Here is a 22,963-nt window from a genome sequence, read left to right as displayed (position 1 = left end):
TCGACCCACGAGCCTTTCATTATATTTTCTCTCCCCTGCCCAGCCGAGGAGGGAAGTGATAGAGCAGCTTTGGTGGGCACCTGGCATCCAGCCAGGGTCAACCCAGCACACCTTTTTACCTACCCTGTATCAGTTGCTTCAGTAAAATGATTGTATTTCAACAACTGAAGCTGTGCTGCACCACTCTTGAAGCTCTGGTCAGTAAGAGCCATCAACCTTTCAGCACCCTGGGCCCAATACACATGCTCTCCCCGCAGACCTTTATTTCACTTGGAGAACTGCCTTTGAGATTATGAGGGGTTTCGCTACTTACTAAGTCCCCCCAAGGTGAGCTTGTCCGTATTGCTCTACAGCAAGAGGCAAGTACACTTTTTAAACTATTTTAAGTAGGTCTTTGAGCTAATATTATGCTTTATGTCTAAATTTAACAGCATAAATCTATATGCATGGTACCCTCTATCTCCAACTGAGGCAAATTAAAATTGTATCCTAAAGTTCTCATGCTGTGGAGACTTCTGGATGGATACTAGCAGTCTAGTAAACTCACCAAAACAAGTACTTGTATATTTTTGTGACATCTGTGTCTGATAGAAGCTGTTGAGTCAAATTCACAGGTTGTTTTCTTCTGAATCAGTGAAGTGAACGTCATTACAGTGCTTTCTTCGGAGCTCTCAAGACACAAGGCAGCTAGCGGTGTTGTATTCCCACAAACCTCTCTGTTTTACTATATTAAAAATATATTGTTTAGCCCACATGAAAAATCCCTGCAATGACTATACACATTTCATAAGTTTAATTCCTTTGTCAGAGCCGTACTGTGCCACAAAACTAATACCCATGTAAAAGACGCTTCTCCACCCGTTTCTTAAAATAATGTCCCGAGAACCCAGGAAAGCTAGACACAGATAAGAAGGATTAAAATCAATTTTTGGCACAAAAAAAAAAAAAAAATCTCAATTTTGATTAGCGACTCAGTTTTCACAGAAAATTTACTTAATATTGGCATCATTAACATCTAACGGTGATATTCAAAACACTTTTCAAGCAAAGGATACATCAAAGGGCTACACCATTGACTAATGTTTGGATAAACACCACCAAGAATGCACAGCTACATTTCCATGTAACTTGTCCATATCCCAGTATTTTGCAGTGTTCCAGAATAATATTTTAACTGTTTAACCTCAGACATGAACACAGTAAATTTTTGATGTTTAAGTCATATGTGAAATCAATTGTTTTGACAGAAATATAATTTGAACATATTTACTTCTTAGAGGCTTTTCTGCATTTGTCTTTGGGGTAACGAAATTCACTTAGCTCTCACAGTATATGTATTTTTCTTGCCAAGAAGTAAAGCTCAGGATTTATATCTCTGTATAAATCTACAAAGTAGCTTTTCACCATGAAAATGTTTCCAATGCAAGCGTGAATTAAGAACAATAACCACCTAGAAACACTGACACAACAGATTACAAAAAGCTCTGTCTTTGATAGCCATCACATTAGAAGTAGTAGTTTAAGTTCTTAGTCTTTCTAGAATTTACCACCACTAAAAACTGTTATCATTTTGATACAACCATTAGCCAAAGCTGGTATCAGAGAGGCATGGCAGGGCAAGAGTCGCTTCGGGTATAAGGCAATTAGATGCAATCCTGCTCCGCAGTGCCCATAGTTACAGAAAGACATTTAATTTCTCCAGCAAATAAAGCTGCATAAATTCAGCCCTCATCTCTTCCCACACCACAAGACGAGTGTGCTGGGCCACGTGTAAATTACTCCTCCTCATCCTGGGCAGGAAAATCTGCTAGGCTGTAGCCACTTCTTTTCAAATGGAGGGGAGTGCAGCAGCCTTTCCCCAGTCACAGCTCAATTCCTGCTGCCATTGATGGCGAACAGCTTTCTCCAGCCCCCTGCTGTGGCCTCAGACATTCCTCTGCTCTGTCAAGCAATGAAAATATCAGCAACAGGATTAGAGCAAGCCTCGGAAAGAAAGACTAGCTCTCTAACATCCAAAGCCTAGGAAAGAACACAGACATCTTTTGGGGTTCACAATACTGGTAATGACCCTAAATTACAACCGTTAATGGCGGTTTTTTGAGCTTCAGACCAATTAAGACCTCTAAAAATTCTGTGATACTTTTGCATCGATAAAAGGCCTTACATTCCTGCAGGATGCAACCAAAGTTTCTAAGTGTTTGTTAAGCAAGGCATAAACCTCTGCTCTTGCACTAATACGTACTAGAAAAAAAGAGAACAAGCAAAATTGGAAAGCAAGACTTCTCTTCCTATTTCAAATCTTGGGACAAGCACAGCCAGCTACTCTATTCTTCTATTCAACTTCATACCAGAGTGGTCAAGGGTTAAAGTGGTTTAAAAAAAAGCATTAAGAAAGGAAAAAGATTTTTTTCTACAATGAGGAACAAGAGGAACACTTGAGAAAGGCTCCAAGCTAATTGAAAGAAAACAATCCTGAGGACGAAGGCCCTCACTACAGTATTCAGGTTTGGATTTTACATTCACCTACTTAGCCAAGTAAATACATCTAAATAAAATTATTCGATCACAGTGTGGCTTCCAGGCCACAGTAAGGTAGTACAATTCTCATAATTATACTCCTCTTCAAATATTTAAAAATCTTTTTAATGTTTACTTGAAAAGTTAATTGCTGACAGCTAGAAAGCTAGAAAGAGTGTAAACGCTATCCTTTCCAATTCTGGGGTGCAGGGATAGCGTTCTCCCCCTCCCCACCCCAATTCTCAGGAGCCCGATTCACCTCGTAGCTCTGCTGAGCAGCTTCAATATCCTTACAGAGCCTCACAGCTTTATAGCAAGTCACAAAGTAAATACAACAATCTCCTTACGAAACCAAATTATATTTCTGTGACTTTATCAAGTGGAATCCTACTTCTATAAAGTATGTACATGTTTATGCATTACATTAGCATTAAAGATGCACAAATTTTAAATTTTTAAACATGTAGATAACCACCTCAGTTTGTAAATCCAGCAAAGGTGTAAGGGACTTGTGTACAAACACATTACTCACCCACATAAAACCTGAAGCTCAGCACGACATGCTACTCATTCCCACTCCAAGATGGATTTGCACAGAAAAGAGGAAGACACTAAAAGATCTGTCAAACTCTTACTACCATCATCTGACACACTACGCATGTCAGTGCACTTGCCTAAGAAGCACCTGTGGCACTTTATAGCTCAGCTCACCACCTCCCTGCTTCCCTTACACATCCAGATTACATCCAACTCTGTCCATTTTTCTTGTACTGTATGTGTGTTTCTCCCTTACCTATATCTGTGTGTACATTATCCAACTCGTACAACTTCCCACAGATGCTGTGGGGTGGGGGGATGCAAAAGGAAACCTAGGATTTTTTCAGGACTGAGAAATCCATCAGCAAATAGATTCATACAGAGAATATTTGATTAATATTCTAAGAGGGATTTTACCTAAAAGACTTACATACAGTTTCCTATTGGTTATTTAAGTTTAGCCTTGTGGATGACACAAGCCAGGTTATGTCTGCACTCCAGAAGTACAGTCTAAAAAAATCTTTATTTTTGTACACCAAGAATCACGACACAATTTCAAAAAGCTCTTGCATGATATTACAGCCATGCTCAAAAACATCTCCAAGTTATCAGGACAGTTTCTCAAAAATTTGCAAGCTTAATTTAAAATGACTGTCCTATGGACCACAGCAGTTTAGATTTTCTGTGGTAGTTCTGATCACCAGATTTCTTTTTTAGTCAAGTATAGTAAGATAAAGAACAATGCCAGATGTCACAAAAAGTTTTAAACAGACTTCCACGATAAACATTTTTTATTGATAGTTTTCTGTAAAGCAAAGTTGGAAAGTGGAAAACCATATGTAAAGGAGAGAAATTAAATCAGGTCCAGTTCTATCTTTTATAGAGAAAAAAGTTAGACATAGGGATGACAAAGCCACAGCAATTAAACAATTATCACAGAAGGATGTTTCTAATTTTATCAAAAAGTTGTGAAATCCAGCGTAGTAGTAACTTCAGAGGCAAATGCTGAGAAAATGCACTACAAAGTTTACACAAAGGGGAGGGGTGGGAGGAGCTAACCTAAAAGAAACAGCAACAACCTCCCCCAGAACAGTTTATTAAAGCAAGAACTCTGGCATTAAAGCGTACGATAAATAATTAGCATGTAATGCCTTTGTGAGAAGTTACTGAACATAAGCTTTCTGGTAAGCTAAATGAGTTGTAAATGCAAAGTTGTGCAGTTGCTCTTTTCCTGCATCAAAAGGCTGCTAAGAAAAGGAACACTCAGAGACTACATTTATGAGCTATTTTTGCCAAATATTTACACCGTCTTAATTTGGTTCTGAGTCATGTATATGCTCATTGGTATACTAAAATGCAGGTCAGTTACAATTACAAAAATTAGAGGGTTTTTTTTTTTTTTTTAAGTTGATTTTTTGCCCAACTGGTCTATGAAGCTCATGCTTTCATTTTCACCTTGTTTATAGCAACCAGTACAATGCACCTGCAGAGTACGTTACAGCTACCTTCTTCAATCAATCTTTCCCCCCACGTGCAAATCAGAAGACCTGAAAACAAGTATTATTTTTTTTATTCTAAAAACATTTAGGAAATGGCACCTCAAAATGAAATCACTTCTACACAGACACCACTGAAGGCTGTATTATAGCCTTGGAAGAGTATATAAGCAATTACAGAACCAGCATGGATGTTTCCGATTCAAACTGCTGTAAGAGACTGCATAAATGTAACAGTTATTATCATAAAACGTAGAAGAATGAATTAAATGTGGATCTGCTTTTACAGCGATACCCAGGTATCATTTGGTCAACAACTAAAGCCCTTCTATCAATCTCTTAGAAAACAGCCTGAAGAGAAATTTTCCAAATGATGAAGCAGAAGGTGTTCTCGTTACCAGAATTCCAAATGCTACCTAAAAAACTGCAACAGCTTCCACAATTAAAAAAACTGCACAGCACTAACAACAGAAATACTTCTGCTTATTTGCAGAGAACCAGTAACAATTCCCCAACCACGCAGCACCTTTGGAAGCCCTGAAAGAAGATTAAGTCCTGTTTCTGAAACCACTAATAAGTAAGTTATAAAAAAAATCAGCAATAACATCCATGACAATTTCCTGGCCACTAGGGAACAGAGTACTACCCCATTCTACCATTACCTTTCAGGTGTTTCAAGCAGTGACATGACCTCTACCCTTCAGTTTTCCAAAGATCTGTGCTAACAGGTAATGGCAGACAATAACCATACAGCTATGAAAAAGGAATTATGACACATGCATCAACCTCTCCCTAGCTGAAACTGAGCTCTACCTTTTTTCTGACACTGCAGGACAAAGTTAAATCTGTCTGAACTCCTTGAGTGCATTTTGTATCTTAAAACCATTTCTTGATTTTGTTCTGTGACAAGAGTTGCACATTTTTTAAAAAATACATAATTTTTTAATCTTTGGGCTGCTGATACAAACCATCAACTCAACCTGCAATCCATTTTACCTTCTTAATAAAACCAACATACAGCAAGACTGCACAAGTTACAAGAAATTAGATGCTAGCAGCATAGGTAGTTCACTGAATGTGTTGTGATTTGAGGTTCAGTTTACCAATTCAATCCAGCTGCTTTGCATCCCAAGGGAATCACAGACAAGACAGGTCAGTGAATCTGCCTTTGCATTCGGTAGTAATTCAACAAGGTACTTGATACTACCAGTAGCTGTGAGGCAGAATCTACACGGGCCAATTATTATTTTCTTCTTTTTTTTTTTTTTTTTTTTTTTTTTAATATGAGCACCATCACCCCCATCACACCCTCTCCCTCCACTCGGTGCACTCACTCACAATAACCAACAGCCCTTCAGCATGCAAGTTAAGAATGATAAAGTTACTCACATTACAGGAGCTAAATTAGATTTAAGCAATCGATATGCTCCACATATTAATCTGTAATCATAACAGAAACAATCAGTTGATAATCTTTCAACACCTTCTATAGAAACAGGAATGACATGTATTGGCTAAACTTGGGAAAAACATTTCTTCACAATCACACAAGATAAAAATAAAGGCAAAAATCTATTTCTTACAGGTCCTTTTAATTTTAATAAATAAGCAAAGGACGTGCTTGAAAATGGTCTGCTAAACTAATAAAGGCTGTGCATGATGAATGTGAATGCAAACAAGAAGAAACTCCAAAGCATAGGCTCAACCTCTGCTATGGAGTCATGACCAGTGGTGCCTCCACAGTAAATTTCACAGAGTACAAAAAATAGGACAGATTAAAATGCACACGTAGATCAAATCTAGTGTAGACAGATACTTTCAGCTACCATGAATGCTGGCTTTTTTCCTTTAGATTGATTTCCTCAGTAATATGAAAAGCTGGCAACAACAGTAAATAAAGAAAACAATTGGAAAACACTACTTCAGAAAAATAACACTTTAGATATTGGGTTGATAACGCCATTACCATGAGCACAAAATATTCCAATCAAGCTGAACCAGAAAAAAAATGCCTTTAACTAGCACTACCTAGAAGTCAGAATAGATCAGACCCTGCTTTGGATGCATTTGATGACTGGCTTCTCCTCCTTCCACATGCAGAAATCAAATTTCTCTCCCCTCCAAAAGACTCAAATTCGAAATATGCAAACCTCTGTTCACATGCTGTGGTGTTACCTTGCATATTCTGCCTCCTTATTTTAGACTAGACCTACAATATTTACATCACCTATAAGGAATACTACTTGTCTGTACTCGGAGACAACAAATTAAAGGGTGAAGAACACCGATTTACACTCAATAGCACAATCGAAAAAAACCCTCGGTAGTTCCAATATGACACTGCATTTCCTGTAGCTGTGGTTTGTGTGTGTTTTCTTTCATCCACATTTCAACAAAGTTACATAAAACCACAACATAGAAATGGTTACCAAATCACTGCAGATATCTAAGCCGTTTCTGACCTCTTAGTATTCAGGTATTTTTCAAAAAGTACCGTAACTTCAAATAAGGAGATAAGTAAAAAGAAACCATAGCAACAAAAGAAAAACTACAGAACCTAAAATTAAGGCTCCAAAGACCTGAACTAGGTATAAGCAGACAACTACATGTGAAGATTAGGATAAATAAGCTATTTTACACTTCAAACAGAAGACAAGCCATGTCAGATTCTAAAAAAGGAAGCAACCTGGGAAAATTATGAAGGAGGGCTGTCACACCCAAAATTTGCAGTATACTCTCTAATAGCTCTTAATGCTAACAAAAAAAGTGTGTCACAAAATGTATTTAAATTTGCCCTTGCAAATGAGTAAGAACATACTCCTGTAATTTCAGATATAATCCCTGAGACCGTCCCTTTATCAGCATCTAAACAAGTCAAGACGCATTGCACCATTACATTGGTTGGTAGAGGCAGGTCTATCAGCATAATAGTGACTTCTACCCCTGTATTATCTCCTCAAGCAAAAAGGAGTAACTAAGTCATTTAAAAAAAACCCTCCGCTAAACTGCTCTGCAGAACCACCAAAAATATACCGAGATAGGCCACAGTGCAGGAAGGGAGCAGTATTCCGTCCCCCCCGTTGCCCCCAGCTATACAGCCTGAGTACACCTCACCTTCACGCCAGCCTCCCAGTGTGTGCACATCCCTGACGCTTAATTGCAACATTAATTTTTTCCTGAGAAAAACTGAGCAATGGCAACCTTAGCCATTAAATTGGCTGGAAGCCTCCACGCATTGGGGGTTGGTCTGGCTGCCAAGTTTGCTTCCCATGCACCTTCAGCAGCATATTGTCACATCATACGACACCCATAAGCTTTTCTTACACTCCCAACCAGGCTTCAATTAAGTGTTATACTTACAGGATTTCATTATTGGTACAGGGATGATTTTGAAAGTCCTGGCCTCACAAAGCTACAACACAGCTGTTAGCATGCGACAGATTCAAAGTGACCCCTGAAATGATATGCTGCGCAAGGTAATCATCGTTAAATGAAGTTTCCTCTGGACTTTAAGCAAGAGGCTAGTGCATTCGAAGAACTACCTGGCCACTGTCCTCTTCTGAAAGTGTAACCTATTTGGTAGTTTTACATTTCTTTTCCTCAAGGCTAAGTATTTTAAGATGAAACTTGTAGCTTTATTCCCACTTCAGAACCAGTCAAACAAATGAAATTTCAGTGTGGGGAAAAAAGTGACAAACCAAAACAGTAATTAAAGCTAAATTGAGAATTCATTACCAATCTAAAGATGAACTTTTATGAAACATTTTATTAGCAAATTCATTTAAAAACAATAATGCCCACTTTCTGACAAAATTTTAGTCTACGGATCTGAAATCGATATGCTATAATACATCATAATATTAATCTTTAATATGGTGACATAATTTTGTTCACAGTGATATGTGAACATATTTTGTTCACAGTGCTTTTCATGTTCAAATACTAAGCCAATCTCTACCCCCACCAGAAAAAGCAGTCTTGCTTTCCCACGACACTGATCCCACATGCTCATGTCACCCTCTCCCTTCTGCTACTACAAGTACTCATGCAGGCACATGGCGCAGCGGATCAGGGAACTGATCCCATTCTCTACATCCTCCGCAAATGCTTGTGAAAGCAAACGGAAGGGCATAGTACGCAGGTCCTCCTCCTTTTAATGCCACCGCCATCTTGAAATGCTGAAACTAAACACGTGAAAATAGGATTAACATTTGGCAACGACTTCATATCTGCTGTGTTTCATATCTGCCCAGGCACATTTCTAATAAAAGATTCACAAACTGGTAACAAAATACCTGGATCTTCTGCAACGTGAGCGCTGACAGCTCAACACCAAAAATGCCAATTCCAACCACACAGGAGTATACTACAAACTGTTTAGGTGTCCCACCACATCAAAAAACGTTTCTGGATGCAGTTTTCCTTTATTTCCAGTTTTCTTACACTTCCTCCTTCCTTGCCTGTTTTCAAACAGGAACATTTGGCTTTATAAACTACTTTTGGAGGTATTTCATCTTCTTGTTAATACCCAGCTCTCCTCTCTGCTATGTACAACACTGCAACAGGCACTGGTTTCAAGCAATTACTCATTTTTTTTTAACCAATGTGACAATAACCCCTTAAGACTTAGAAAGCAAGCTATACTCTGCTTCTCAATACACACTCAAGAGATCTTAAAATTCATGACAGGTCTAATGACTTAAATGACTTTTGGCAGCCTGTTCTACTTTTAGAAAGAATATCCAAACACCTCTATTTGTGGCTCTCCCTCTCTCGCTACAGTTACATTATAAGGTTTCAATGCATGAACTGCAGAGCAGGATTAGGAAGAGATGTTCAGGTTCATTAACTACAGGGGAAAACTGTGAAAGATGAAGCTTACACCAAAGGACTTACTCCACCAAGCGGAAGCAAGCTACTGGACCATTACACTGAAAACCAGGAGCTGAAAAAAAGCTAGAAGTTGCCTCCAAGTGCTCAAGTCTGTTAGTGATGTCAGTAATACAAAGGTGTCTCTGCCAAAAGTAAGACAAAAGAGAAATCAACAGGGCCAAAATTATTAGAGATAGTTGTTAACTTCCAAGACAATGTAGTAGGAAGTGCTATGTTATAGACATAAAAATATTATATGTATTCACAGATTCACATAAATACAAACTTAGATGTTCCATGGCTCAAAACATCATAGTAAAGACAACACTCAAAGCAGAAGTTTTATAGAAAAGCACTCATTAATACCTGGCTGTACACTACATGCAGAACATTAAATAGATGGAAGCTGTAGAAAAGCACAAGGTCTCTCCAAAACTATTATGAAGTCTAACTAAGTATTTTAATAGGCAAGAAACTCCACTTAAACCTATATCAGCACAAACCTCAAACTACAGAATACCATACACATAGTAGCAGCACTGCATTATTCACATCTAGGTCAACATGAACATTAGACACATGTCAAAAAAGCTAAAAGCACATCAAACAAGATAAATTTGTCAAAGTATAATAATAATGGAAGACAACCGTGCTGGCTACTGACACATGCTTTGACCCAGTGTCACAAAATGTGACAGCTCCAAGACATGTAAAAAAAACATCAAATAAAAACAAAGGTAAAATATTAAGAGCCTAAGTACATATAAGGGCAGCAAACTACCATCAAAAAAACTTCTAAGTTGTCCATACTTCTAAGCCAAAGAGAACAATTAAAAAAAACATAAATAGGTGGCAAAGTTCAACAGAGCTATACTGGTCAAGCAGAAATACAACCCCAGGGAAACCCAAAAGGATATAAAGTACATAGGGGATTAGAAAACTAGGAGAGAGGAAGTGAAATTTTAAGGGAGCAGGGGGCAGACGTACAAAACCATAGGAATTACTAGTCACACTAAACAAGACAGCAAAGACATTCAGGCCTTCAGTGGCAGTCAAAGACAGGTAAGCGATTTCTTCAGGATGGCTCTCCCATCATCACCGAGTAAAAACACACCAGGTGATCTGAAGGGCTGAAACATCTGATGGACCTATAAAAAGCACAGCGACTTTCAAAAACTAACACATTTTCTAAGCTTCTGTAGTAGATAAGTGAAAAATGAAAAAAACAGCAAGTATGCAGTTCTGGGTTTTTTAAGGCAATAGTAAAAAAAATCATTAACAAAAACACAGTAAGATTCACTCCTGTTTGGGTAACTTAATTAAAATCTTACCTAACTTAACTACAAAGGACAGTAAGATATTCAAATTCTTTGAACAGGTGAATGAAGTAGTGGGCAACTTAACCACAGAACGGTTTTTCCACTTTTAAAAGACGTCTGGACAAAACTATATGACTAGAGGATACCAAAAATTATCAAGCTGCTATGCTTTGATGAGACAAAGTAACTGAATCGTCAAAATTCATACTACCAAAAAGAAGTCATTCATATGAGTCAACACCTATCCAATGCACTAAGAAAAAGAAGATAAACAGATTAAAATTTGCAAATTAAGAAATTCAGCATAAGCAGAGCACCTGAATTTCTCCAGTGGTAACCAGTACCAAGTCAGCTGCACAAACTACTTCACAGCAAAGAAAATTCACTGCTAATGTATGCAGAGTGACGCATTTTGAAGGAAAAAAGCTCTCTAATGTGCAATTCACGGTTTCTAGATCAACTTCTCAACTCGAGACAAGATTTCTCACTGAGTAACTATGAAAACTAGAACGGAAGAGGAACAGGAAGAATAAAACATTGTCACATCATAGATTACCAGTACATTACTTCCTAAAAATGCCATACTCAGTCCTGGTCATGTCACAATGGCAACCCAAAGCTGAACCGGGAAAGTTCAAAGACTGGCAATGAGAATCAGTGAACGCCATAAAAAAAATACCAAAGTTTATGTATTTGGAACCCAGTGAGTTCCTGAGTCAGAACAGGAACTGTTCTGTTTTTTTGAACAGCACCTTTAGGGATTTGGTTGTGATTTTTTTTCCTACTAACATGTCCAATCACTTTCAAGAATCCCAAAACATCCAGAAGCAATGAGTAGAGTGATACTGTTCAGTCACAGTGTAAGAAAAACAAAACTCATTTTGCTTTGTAGTAATTTCCTTCTTAATCAGTGTTAAAGGGACATTAGATAGTCTTCATTAAAATTAAACATTAAATCTCTTCACTTTCTACACAACTCAAACATCTCACAGTTGTTAGATACTCCAGGGAATTACCCAAACTCCCAAGAAAGTTCAGCAGCAGAACATTGCCAATTCCTTCACTCCCTTTGGTAAGGGCAGCTTTAATAATTTTTATTTTTTTTTAAAGAAAGCTATTTTAACTGATGCAAAAAGGATTTATCATAAATTGACGGTCCGCTTATTTTACAAAATTAAGGTACTCTCTTCAGCATGAATACTAAATAGTAAAAAACCACTTAACATTAAAGCACCTAATAGACCATATAAAGCTAGGGTTTCAGTTTTCCTAAAGAACTCTGCAACTATACACATACAAACGGTGCTTATCTATCTATATGGAATTAATCAGGATTACCACTTTCATCTTGGCAATTTAACTGGAGAACTAAATCAATAGCATCCAATCAGTAAAATATGACTGTTGTTTCCACAGTGCCGAGACATTTTCTCTATTAAGAACTGTTTTGCCTTTTTTTTTTCCAATAGCCTTAGAGCATTATATTTAACTACTCAGTGCACAGAAATCTATTTCAGCACGATAATCTGAAGCAGCACCCCTCTGAATATCGGGAGCAGTACCTCTCCACCCAGAACCCGGCACACAGGCTAAGCAAATACAGATCGCTGCCTCAGCTGCTGTTTCCAAATGCTGTACTAAGACCCTGGATTTTTCAGGGGTTGAACACCCAGTTCTTAAGGTGCATAGGAAAGTAAATAAACCTCTTCTGTAACCAGCATCAAAGTTGAACCCATGACAAGCTGCAATCTTGGCCCTGCAGCCAGCTGAATTCTGGTACTGCATCCACTGAAAGACCTACTAGCTGGTTGAACCAAAGTGGAGTGAAGCCTCCCTTCCACTGACTGACATCTTGATGCTAGAACAGATTCCTTAAGGGAAATGAGCATTAGTTAGTTATCAGCAAGAATTTCAGTTATACCTCCTCACAGACAATGCAAAGTGAAACTTTAAAACCCCTGCATATATAAAAATACTGCATGTTTAGAAAACTTAGCTACAAACATACCGGCATACACTTTATACACAAAATTATTTCCATGCCAAACTCATGATTGTACAAAAATTTGCTTTCAAGCCCTGTATCATACTCAGGCTGATGCTGCACAAGTTAAATGTTTTTATATTTTGAAAGTAAACATTAAGAACCATATCGTATTGCTCTCTGTATAGTCTTCTTGAACTCCCACTCCCATTTCCAAGCTCACTTCTTATCACCCTCCTCTTCTTGGCAACACAGCAAACTTCAGTTAGGTGCCTACATAGGTTTTCAGATTTCTCTGACAATCTTTGGTTGAAAGTTAATGTCTTGTAAATCACAAGGACATTTTATCATCAGGAATTACCAAATACTCTTGTTTATATAAAGAAAAATCTTCCCATATAAAGAAAAATCTTCCTTATGTAATTTCCTTACTTAAATTGCACTGCTAACGCAGCAGGAGGTAACTAAGCCAAGTGGTTTGGTTTTTTGGTTTTGGGGGGGGGGCTTGGGGGTTGGTTGTTTTTTTGTTTTTTTTTAAAGATGACAGGTTTTGTTTACTGTTTTTCACTGCGATAAATACTAAGCACAGGTGTGTACGCACATCTTATAATTTTTAAATTGAAATGTCAGTTTAGTAGGATAGCTTCATAAGCAAGTCAAATCATTTTCTTAGATGACTAATAAAACAAATAACCACACATTGCAAAAGCCGTATGCAACTTGGGCGCTTACAGCTGAGGACAAGCGACAATGCATCACTACAACCCCAGTGAAAGGTATCTCGATTCACAGATTATTAGAACAATAGTTCACCCTCGCAAGAAATATGCTCCAGCATCAACAGACCTTTTCACTGTTGCCTATTTATACATGCGTATAAGCAGTGGCACTGGTCTCCGCACATCACAGGAGCTATAAGCAAACTGCTTCTATCAGATCATACGCAACACCCAGAATACACGAGGCTGACGCATACCATATTTATATGAAACAGGAATATCAACTGGGGACCTGTGCTTAAGTGACTTGGGATGTAACTGACACCTGAATATTTCTACTCTATTTTTACCTTGTGATATATTTAGAAATAATCAAGATGTGCATACAAAACACAAACAAATTATGACCTTATGTTTCTAAGGAACCCAGATGATCTATGCTCCCACCTTCTTCAGCTTTCAATACACTACTCTCGCACCCTAGAAGGAGCATCCTATATCGCAGTGAATACTGCACCGATGATCTGTAATCAACATGTTGCTAAAAAGACCTGTTCAGTTCTGGGAGTCTTGTGCAGCTTTCACGCCCGCCAATTTCTAATTGCATTTGATTGTGGACTTCCAAAACTGCCGGTTTATCCTTTAACCACAAAATACATGCTGATTCCAAGGACTTCAAGAATACCAGGCAGAGACAGAACAAATTTCCTGCTTCTGAATAATCTAATTTGCAATCTTAATGGTTATCTTACAGGTTATCACAGCTTTTCTATTAAAAATTAAAAGTGACACCAACTTCAATTTTATTCTTAATAATGCAATCCTGCATAGATCAAAGTTTTTGCGTTAATCTCAAGTCAAACAGTTACAAGAGGCAGGATTTAGCTTAATTTGATGCTTGTTCCTTACTACTGATTTTTTTGGTTTTATTCCCTTAGCTAAGTGAAATATTGTCCTAATTCTAAAATCAGTAGCTCATTTTACCTTATTTGCAAAGCAACCAAATAGACTAGGAAACACACTAATGTTTACAGACACACAATTAAATGAAGTTATACAGCTTTTTCCTACAATAATTCAGCTACACTCTTTTCTTCTTCAGAGAGCAATGACTGGCTATTTATAGATGGGATCAGATGTCACTCAAGCATACATGGCTACATACAAAGAATATGGGTTTCCAAATCTATAACTTCTGCTCATTTATGACATCTTTATAAACACCAAAAGGCCAGCTTTTTTTTTTTTTTTCTGCATTAAAAACCTGCTGTTCTGGACATCGCAAGTGGCACTTCAGTCTTGACAAGCAGAGCCACAGGTCTCACAGCTAAACCTCCGTCTGGACCTAGAAACTAGGTGTTCCTCTGCCTCTCCGGCCCTTTACAGCAAGCTAAGACTATTCCGAGCATGCTAAAGAGATCAAGCTTCACACAAAGCACGGGACAGAAGACCCTTGCATCTGAAACACAAAGGGCAGCGCTTTCATGCGTGATGTGGAACATCTGTACCTGACTCCCTCTCCTTTGAGCAGGGAGGGACTTGAATGTCCCTCTCCCACCTGCCAAATATGAAAGTATGTGGAACATCCTCTATTTAAGAAAAAAATAGTAATAATCAGGTGGAAAATAGTGTGAATTAAGATGAAGCTCATCCACTATGCCTGAAGCATCTCATCTTCCTTGAGACAAAGAACCAAGAAAGCCTCTCCCTCCTCAGTTACTCACTCCCTCTAAATAACTGGTACAAACACCCTCAGGGTTAGGGAAAGCCCGGCTCCTGGTTCTTACCAGGGATGAAACAGGACAGTACCCATTGATATGGCATAAAAGCACTTTCCACAAAAGAGAAAGAGGAGGGAGTAGGGGTTCACCAGAACTCCCAAGATTTCCACGCTGTTACTTCTAAATTCCCGCTCCGATAAACAGTCAGCTTCAATGAAGGTTTTATTTTGCATGTTTCAGCACATCACTCCCCCCTTTGCTGACTTAATTCACGTATTTGGCTTCAACAGATAAAACTTCACCTATCAATTTGATTTCCTCAGAGCATAAAGGATTTTTTAAAGTAGGAAAGAGCAACCAACACAACAGTAACTACATCAAGCTGTCAGTAGAGCAGTAAATACTGAAAAAGAATCGTCACGTGGTAAGATTTTACACATCAAAAAAGTAACTTATCTATTACACATACTCCGAAGATCTTTTGAGTCCAAGTATGGTATTTTTCAAAAGGAAAAAAAAAAAAAAAAGTATCTGCTTCAGACCTGGAATCTGCAAAGCTTGTACTGTGTTAAGAGAATAAATAAAAATATTCCCCGTCAACAGGAGTCAGCATACGCGGTTACATCAGTAGTATCTAAGAGAAGAACTACCACGGACATTTCTGCCTAATGTGATTTGCAATAGGACAATTACACCATTTAATATCAGAGTTTAACCATTCTCACTTTTCCAAGTTGCTAGAAACCACTCGTTTAACCAGCAGGTTTTTTTCCAAATTCCACTTGCACAGACCTTTCTTTTAAAATACCGGGATTCAATCTACAGGGGTGTATTTAAAAAAAAAATGCCAGCATTCAACATTCAAGACCAAATTTTCTTTCAAGCTTTCTACTAGTTTCTACTGCCGACAAAGAGGAAAAAAAAAAAAGTTACTTTTTAAAGCCAATATTTTGCAAAACAAGCAGATAACATTACTGTAAAACTAGGGAGCCTTCCAAGGCATTAACCGTCTTTCGCAAGGGCCTTTTTAGAAAGCCTTGTCGTACGCGCACCACGCTTCATCTGGATGAGATTACGTTTTTCGTAGCCTATAAAGAAGCAGGATTCAATAACGGATCATTAAAGGTAACAATGGTAAAAGGTGCGAGAACTACAGCGTCTGAAACGCTGCCAGATCGCTCATTTCTGGGCCGTTGCGGCACAGTTTTCAGGCGAGTCTCCCCCTCTCCACAGGTTGGTTGCCTGTCATCTCCTCTCCGGTAAAGAGTCCCTACCGGTTCCAGTACCGCTCGCCGGGTCTTCCAGGCTCAGACAGAGCCCGTGCGCGCCCCTAGTCGTTTCACCTGCGCTCCTGCCCACAGACGGCGGGGAGAGCACGAAGCACAGGTGAACCGCTGAAGCACTGACGCCGCAGAAAGGGGCTTCAGGTGTCTCCCGTTCTCCTCCTCCCCGCGCCAGGCGCCGGCAGCGATGACCGCCCGCTTACGGAGGTGTGCAGTGGCCTCTGCTGGTGCGCGCACCGCCGCCCACACCGTCCCGCTCGGACAAGCGGAGCGGACCGCCGCCGCCGCCGCTCGCCTCCCTCGGGCCGCCGGCACCGCCGCGCTGAGGGCGCCCCGCCGCCCCCCCCCTCGGCCCCCCCGCGGCTCCGGCGGACCCCCGCGGCCACGCGCCCGCACCAACCACCGCCCCCAGCCGCTCCCTCACAGCCCCGGGCCCGCCGAGCCCGCGACGCCGCCGCCGCCGCCGCCGCCCCCTCGGCGCCCGCCGGCTCCCCCCCCCCCGCCGCTGTCAGGGTCTCGCCCGGCTCCTTACCTGTGAGGAGGCTCTGCGAGCCGCTCCGAGCGGCGGCGCCGGCCGGGTCCGGCTGCCCGAGGAGAAGGGCGATCCAGAGGGAGCCGAGGAGCCGCCGGGCTCTCCCCGCCGCCATCGCTCCGCTCCCCGCGCCCGGCAGCCGGGCACCCAGCGCCAGCCCCTCCCCCGGGGGGGGCTCCTCCTGCCTGCCTGCTTGCCTGCCTGCCGGCCGGGGCGCGCTCCCCGCTCGTCCGCCGCCGGGCTGCGCCCCTGCGGCACCCCGAGGCTAGGCGGCCCTCAGCCGGGCGGCGCGGGGGCTCACGCAGCCGCCCCGGACGAGCGGCCAGCGAGGCGCAGGCGGGCGGGCGGGAGGGAGGGAGCGGCCGCGGCTCACTCCATCGCGGGCCGGTCCCAGCGCCGGGCTCCGCCGCTCCCTCACACGGAGCCAGAGGGGCGCTCGCCGCGCGCTCCTCCCCTCGCTCCCTCCCGCCCACACCCACAACCACCCCCCCCCCCCCGGCCCGCCCTCCTCCCCCCAACCCCCCCCCCGCCCCGACGCGCATGCGCCCGAGCCCTCCGCTCCCCGCCTCTCCCGGGGTAGACGGCGGCGCACGCGCTCCCCTCCCTCCCGCCGCCGACCCCCGCACCAGGTGTGCGCGCGCCCGGCCGCAAGCCCGCCACCGCGCCTGCGCGGCGCCCCCGCCCGCGGGGAAGGGGAGGCGGGAGGCGGGAACGCGGGGGGGGGGGGGGCGCGCGCGCGTGTGGTAAAAATATAACTCGCAGAAACTTGTTTTCTTGGGGGGGGGGGGGGGGGGGGGAGAATATCTCTGGTGCTCAATTTGGGACGTCGACTTTCGTAATAAGCACGTTTCTCAACGAACCGAAAGATAAATAAATGTGAAGAAAAGCCCGAACGTACTTTGAAAAGGCAAATGGAAATGTGTTTTCATTCTCCTGGGGGCAATTAGTTTTAGACAGCATTTGCCAATCAAATCCAAATCATTTGAATGCCGCATCGCCACCACCAGCCGGATTTAGCCTTACTGTTGGATCCCGTATCCTTACAAAGGACACAGTAAGAGCTATAAATACACATTCCTCCTTCATTAATCATAGGAAGCGTACCCTTGTATTTTTTTTCCACCTCAGCTTGTTGCCCGCTAAATTACATTTTTACAATGTGCGCGCTATCCTTGCTCATTTTATTATTGACTAATTGAATTGTCTCTTTCAGCACATAAATTATATAGTACCAGGGCTCAAGAAGTGGTAACCGTGAGATAACCGTACCGCTGGGGCACTGCGAGACGTGAAACACGGGTACATCCCCCCGAAATGCATGTTCGTATTGCAAAATGTTTTAAAACTTGTTTAAAATCATTTGTGCCAGAAAGTAGTGACGTTCCTGCCAAGGAACTGAGGACTGATTTCAGGAAAGTTTACCCTGACAGCCTCCGTGCGTGTGGCGAGGGTGTCCCTCCGGATGCAGGCACCTCTGTATTCCCACAAAATCATCCCTGATCCAGCGGGATTTGCAGATTTGTTTATTTAGAGGCTTTTCGGCGAGGCAGACACTGACACATTTTGCAGTGCACCAGAACGCAGGTGTGCATTTTGCTGCTCGTGGGGATGCAGAGATGTGCGCGACTAATTAAACATTGACGTGACTACAAAGTATCAGCTAATACGGGTGTCTGAAGTGTTTCTCATTGTGAAAGTTGCTTCATTATTTTATAATTTTGTTTGGTGTTTCTGTCAGGAAACGGGGCGGGGGGGGGGGTTGTCCTCTGCTAAAAATATCTTGGAGCATTTTCGCAATGAGGAATAATTACCCCCTCAGAAGGATGTTTGGGTTTCTCCATATTATGCTTGCCGAGTTACGCTGATATCTGATACGCCAGAAGGATTACCAGCAACGAACTGTAATTTATACTGAAAATGGAAGCGCTGATTAAAAGGCAGGACTGGTAGTATAATTCCTATTAAAGCTGGTTAGCAATTCCCATCATCAAATCCTACCTTCGGTCACTTTCAATAGTGCCAGACTAACCACTGTGCTGAAATTCAAGCCTCTGAAGTGCATACCTCTGGTTAAATTACAAACACTTCTTCTTTCGTTCCTTCTGTCGGGGATCTTCGAGTCTGAAAACGAGCACGGTCACTTTGTCAGAGGTGTTCCCTCAAAACCCACCATGAAAACCCCTACCGAACATCCCCCGTTTGCGCTCGGTGGGGGCTTACCCTTACCCGCCCTCCACGGAGCGGTTCTCCAGCAGTTCCACAGCCCAAGGCTGCGGGAGTCGGAGCTGGACCTGCAGTTCCAGTTCCCGGCTGCTCTGGACCATGCCAAGTCTGAAGGTAGGAAGGGCGAGCGGGGAACCTGTCCGTCCAGTCCTCTCAGGAACCTCCTTGAGTAACACGCGGTGGGGACGAGAACTGGATCGGGGACGAGTAAGTTGGCAGGCGCAAAGGGTCTGGAGAAAGACAGGTTCTTCGGGGTGGCGAAAGGGAACGGGGAGTTGGAAGAGGAAACTCGGTCTGCCTGGAAGGAGGGATAAAGCAAAGCTCCTAAGCAAGAGTCTGGAAGCCAGCCTGTTGGGAGAAGACTTGAAAACAGACTGGGAATGGGAGAAAATTCCCGGGATAAGGCCGTGTGACCCAGGAGGACCGGGGCTATCAAGACCAGCCCATTATCTGGCTAAGGGCTGATGGAGAACTTGCTGGGCAAAAGGGATCAGACGGGAAAGCTGGAGCGGGGCGAGGGAGGAGGACGTGCGACCCTGAGGTTTGGTGTGGGATGCAGCAAGGGCAACGAGGGAATTCACTGGAGACAGGCATGTAGAAGCGGGAACGACAAGAGACTGAGGAAGAGAGGCAGAGCAGAAAGGTGGGGATTTAGGAAGGGGAATGAAGACCACCTGGAAAACTATCATGTCTCTGCTGGCACCAAGTATCTGAAATACACTGAGAACGCACCTCGTCCCCTTCGTTACGAAATAGCAGAATAAAGGCTGCCAGTGCAAAAGGGTAAGCCTGGCTTGGATGCTGAACTAATGTCAAGGAATCAAGATAAGTGCCTAAGCAACTTGCACATAATTTACCCTAAAAATCAAACGTAGGTATTTTATGTACCTTGCGAGGAACTGCGGGGAAGGCAAGCACGGCGCTGTGGCTAAGGTGGGTGACTGCTGCTCCAGGACAGGGCTTCAGCCTCAGGACTCCTATGGGATGCAAAGCACAGTGCCTGAAACAGAGACTTCACAACCAGGCGCTAATTGTGCAGTCTTCCCTTCCTACGTGCCTGATCTGACATTTTGAAGTCTGATTTGCAGAAGTGAAGAGCACTTGCAGATACATCTGCAGTAAATGAGAATTTATTAAACTTTTGAATAAATTAGGTGCTTTGCCATTTTCTATTTTCTGACAAAATCAGGCCATGAGCATTTCTAATTGGATATCTAAAATTAAAAGATATTTTTTACTATTCTGTCTGTATGCTTAAGTTCCTCATCCGTAAAATAAGGGTAACACCAGTTCTCGCAACAGCATTGAGAAAATGAATTAGAGTTTGTGAAGCACTTGGATACCATAGTGATGAGTACCATGGAAAAGCCCAGGAGGAAATGAATAAATCTGTCTTCAGAACAATATTTGAATAGTGCGCAGTAAATAAAGCATGGGCCACATAGTGAACAGCGAGGAGAAAATAAAATTATTACTTAGTGAGCACAGTCTATTTTGTACAATGAGTGAGGCTGGGAACCTGTCGAAAGAACAGCGTGTGATCTAATTACAATTAAATAGTGTATCATAATGCAAATGCACAAAAGGGACAAATTACAGTTGCACAGGCCACCTTAATGTCGGCATTTCTAAACTTTTAAACTCTTGAATTAAGAAAAAACCCACACCACCTTTAGGTTGCAAACGTGTAATATACGTGTATAAAAGATTCCCTCACCCTTTAATAGTTGGAGACAACATATTTACCTCATCTACCTCAGCCACTGCTACACAGTTGAGTGGAAAAAGTGGTTTTCTCCTCTTGGAGATGTCTCGGCCTTACAGCCAAGATTTCACACTGTCATTCACACATTGACGTTGTACAGTTTTAAATTCAAAATTTACCTTCTTTGGGAGTCCATGCATGATCATTGGAGACAGACAGTATTCTCCAGAGAGGGATCCAGAGAAGGGCCTTAATTTCAGTGATTAAAATTTTGTCTTTTGCTGGAGGTGCTTCATATTTCAAACCAGCCTGCTGGTTTTTGGTGCAGAAGCAAGATTATGGAACAATGACAACTTCACTGATCTTTTGCGACTTCCTCAGTCCAAGGCTAGCACTAAGCCTTTCTGACTCCTGCTGAGATTTGGAGCCGCTTCAGAGCTGCTGCAAATTGCACTGGGTTATCTGTTGCCCACAAGAAGGGTGATAAAATTAGGATTCGACTGTTCAGTGACACTCTGGTTGTGTCCATTTTTCTGATCATGATTTCTCTATTGCTTAGCAGGATGTGAGGTGACACGGAATCGTTACGCCAATTTATTGTTATCCAGAGAATTTTCCATTACTGGGCATCCTCTAGCAAGCAGCTGGTTAAGGCAATTTTGGGATAAGAAGGGGCTGCAGCACAAATAAAGACCTGGCTCATTAAGTTGAAGACTTACACCTATGAGATACTGACCTTCCGTTTAATCTGCTGTGCTGCCATCCACAGATGACTTCTGGCAATAATGACCTGTCTGATTATTCCTGCATAGGTCTCCACACCAATCCCAGCACCGCAGTGCCCAGCAAGGTATGCTGTCTTTCATCATTCAGTACGGACTAGATTAGTTTTTGTTATTATTATTGTTTTTCATATTGGTCACAGATGTGGTTTTGCAAACTGCTCCAAGGTTAAAAGTCATCCTCCTGACTTTGCAGAGCAAATTCTAGGTTAGCGGGCCATTTGCCAGAAACCCTCTAACCCCAGCACATATTTATGTCATTCCTGATGTCAACAACAGCTAAACAATTCCAACTCCTCGCTGGAGTCAGGGAGGGTCATAAATGGAGGCAGACCTTCCAATAACTAAGGTTAGTTCCCTGGGAAGTTTGAGAGGAAGATGGAGCTCCTTCGCTTGAGTCACTGTTTAACAGTCTGAAATATGAGCAGAGCAGTTGGTGTGAAATGCTTTTAAAGGCTTCAGTCACTGAGCGGCGGGACTGTTGAGGTCTAATCCAATGTTTGTTTATTTAGGGATTTCAGATGTAGATAGAGGGAACCTAGAATCCAAAATGCAGGTTTTACTCAATCCAAGCCACACTTTAAAGGAAAAGAATAATTTATTTGCTATCGGAATGTGCATAATGATGTGGGATGTGGCTGGCTGGGCATTCAGAAGGAGAGAAATCCAGGTAAGCCCCAAAGGGAAAGCCTGATGTTATTGCAGTCAACGGGATTTTTGCCATCCATTTAACCAGAGTGAGGTTTCATCTCTGGAAGCCTGTCATGGGATGACACTGTGCCATGCCACAGGCATTCACAATGTTATCAGTGACGCTTAGTTTGGTATTTTTCTCTGTTTTAGTAGTTGTCATATAGTCATTGTTCTCAGGTGAGATCACTACTGGAGACACACTGGTAATTGAGCCTCCATTCTTCTTCACCACTGGCAATGCCCTCACTTTTCCAGTGTCCCGCTTCTCACTGAGGTACTGTAACTCATCTTTGGACTGAAAGACTTTTTGCACATCCAGTAAGAGAAGAGACAGATGGTCCATGCCCTCTCGTGTGAACAGGATCAGCCTCCTCCGCAGCTTAAAAACCACATAAGCCAGACGATGATTCCAGGTGGTGTTTATCCCAAAGCATTTCCAACAATCCCACAAGAATGTTAATTACTGACACCAACAATCTTGTTCTCATTCATATAATGGGAGTGCCTAAAGGTCTTACCTGAGGTTGGGTCCTATTGTATTAGACACCGTAGGATCACACAACAAAAGCAAGTCCCAGAG

At 42.1% G+C, this 22,963-nt stretch overlaps 1 protein-coding gene across 11 annotated transcripts in view; it reads right to left on the bottom strand.

Annotated features, from left to right (window-relative positions):
• Positions 1–17,451, bottom strand: part of NEO1 (neogenin 1) — a 217,687-nt gene extending 200,236 nt beyond the window's left edge. For 8 of the 11 annotated variants that reach the window (XM_030013695.2, XM_030013696.1, XM_030013697.1 and 5 more), the window contains exon 1: positions 16,981–17,450. In XM_030013695.2, the coding sequence (XP_029869555.1) occupies positions 16,981–17,095 (115 nt within the window). In that variant the 5' untranslated portion in view covers positions 17,096–17,450. Of the gene's footprint in view, positions 1–16,980 lie in introns of all 11 variants that reach the window. The other 3 variants (XM_030013700.1, XM_030013705.1, XM_030013706.1) reach the window with 1 other exon arrangement.
• Positions 17,452–22,963: the final 5,512 nt, after the last annotated feature.

The sequence above is a fragment of the Aquila chrysaetos genome, chromosome 5, assembly GCF_900496995.4.
Source record: "Aquila chrysaetos chrysaetos chromosome 5, bAquChr1.4, whole genome shotgun sequence".
Taxonomy (NCBI): Eukaryota; Metazoa; Chordata; class Aves; order Accipitriformes; family Accipitridae; genus Aquila; species Aquila chrysaetos.
This window is presented reverse-complemented; position numbering and strand designations above follow the sequence as displayed.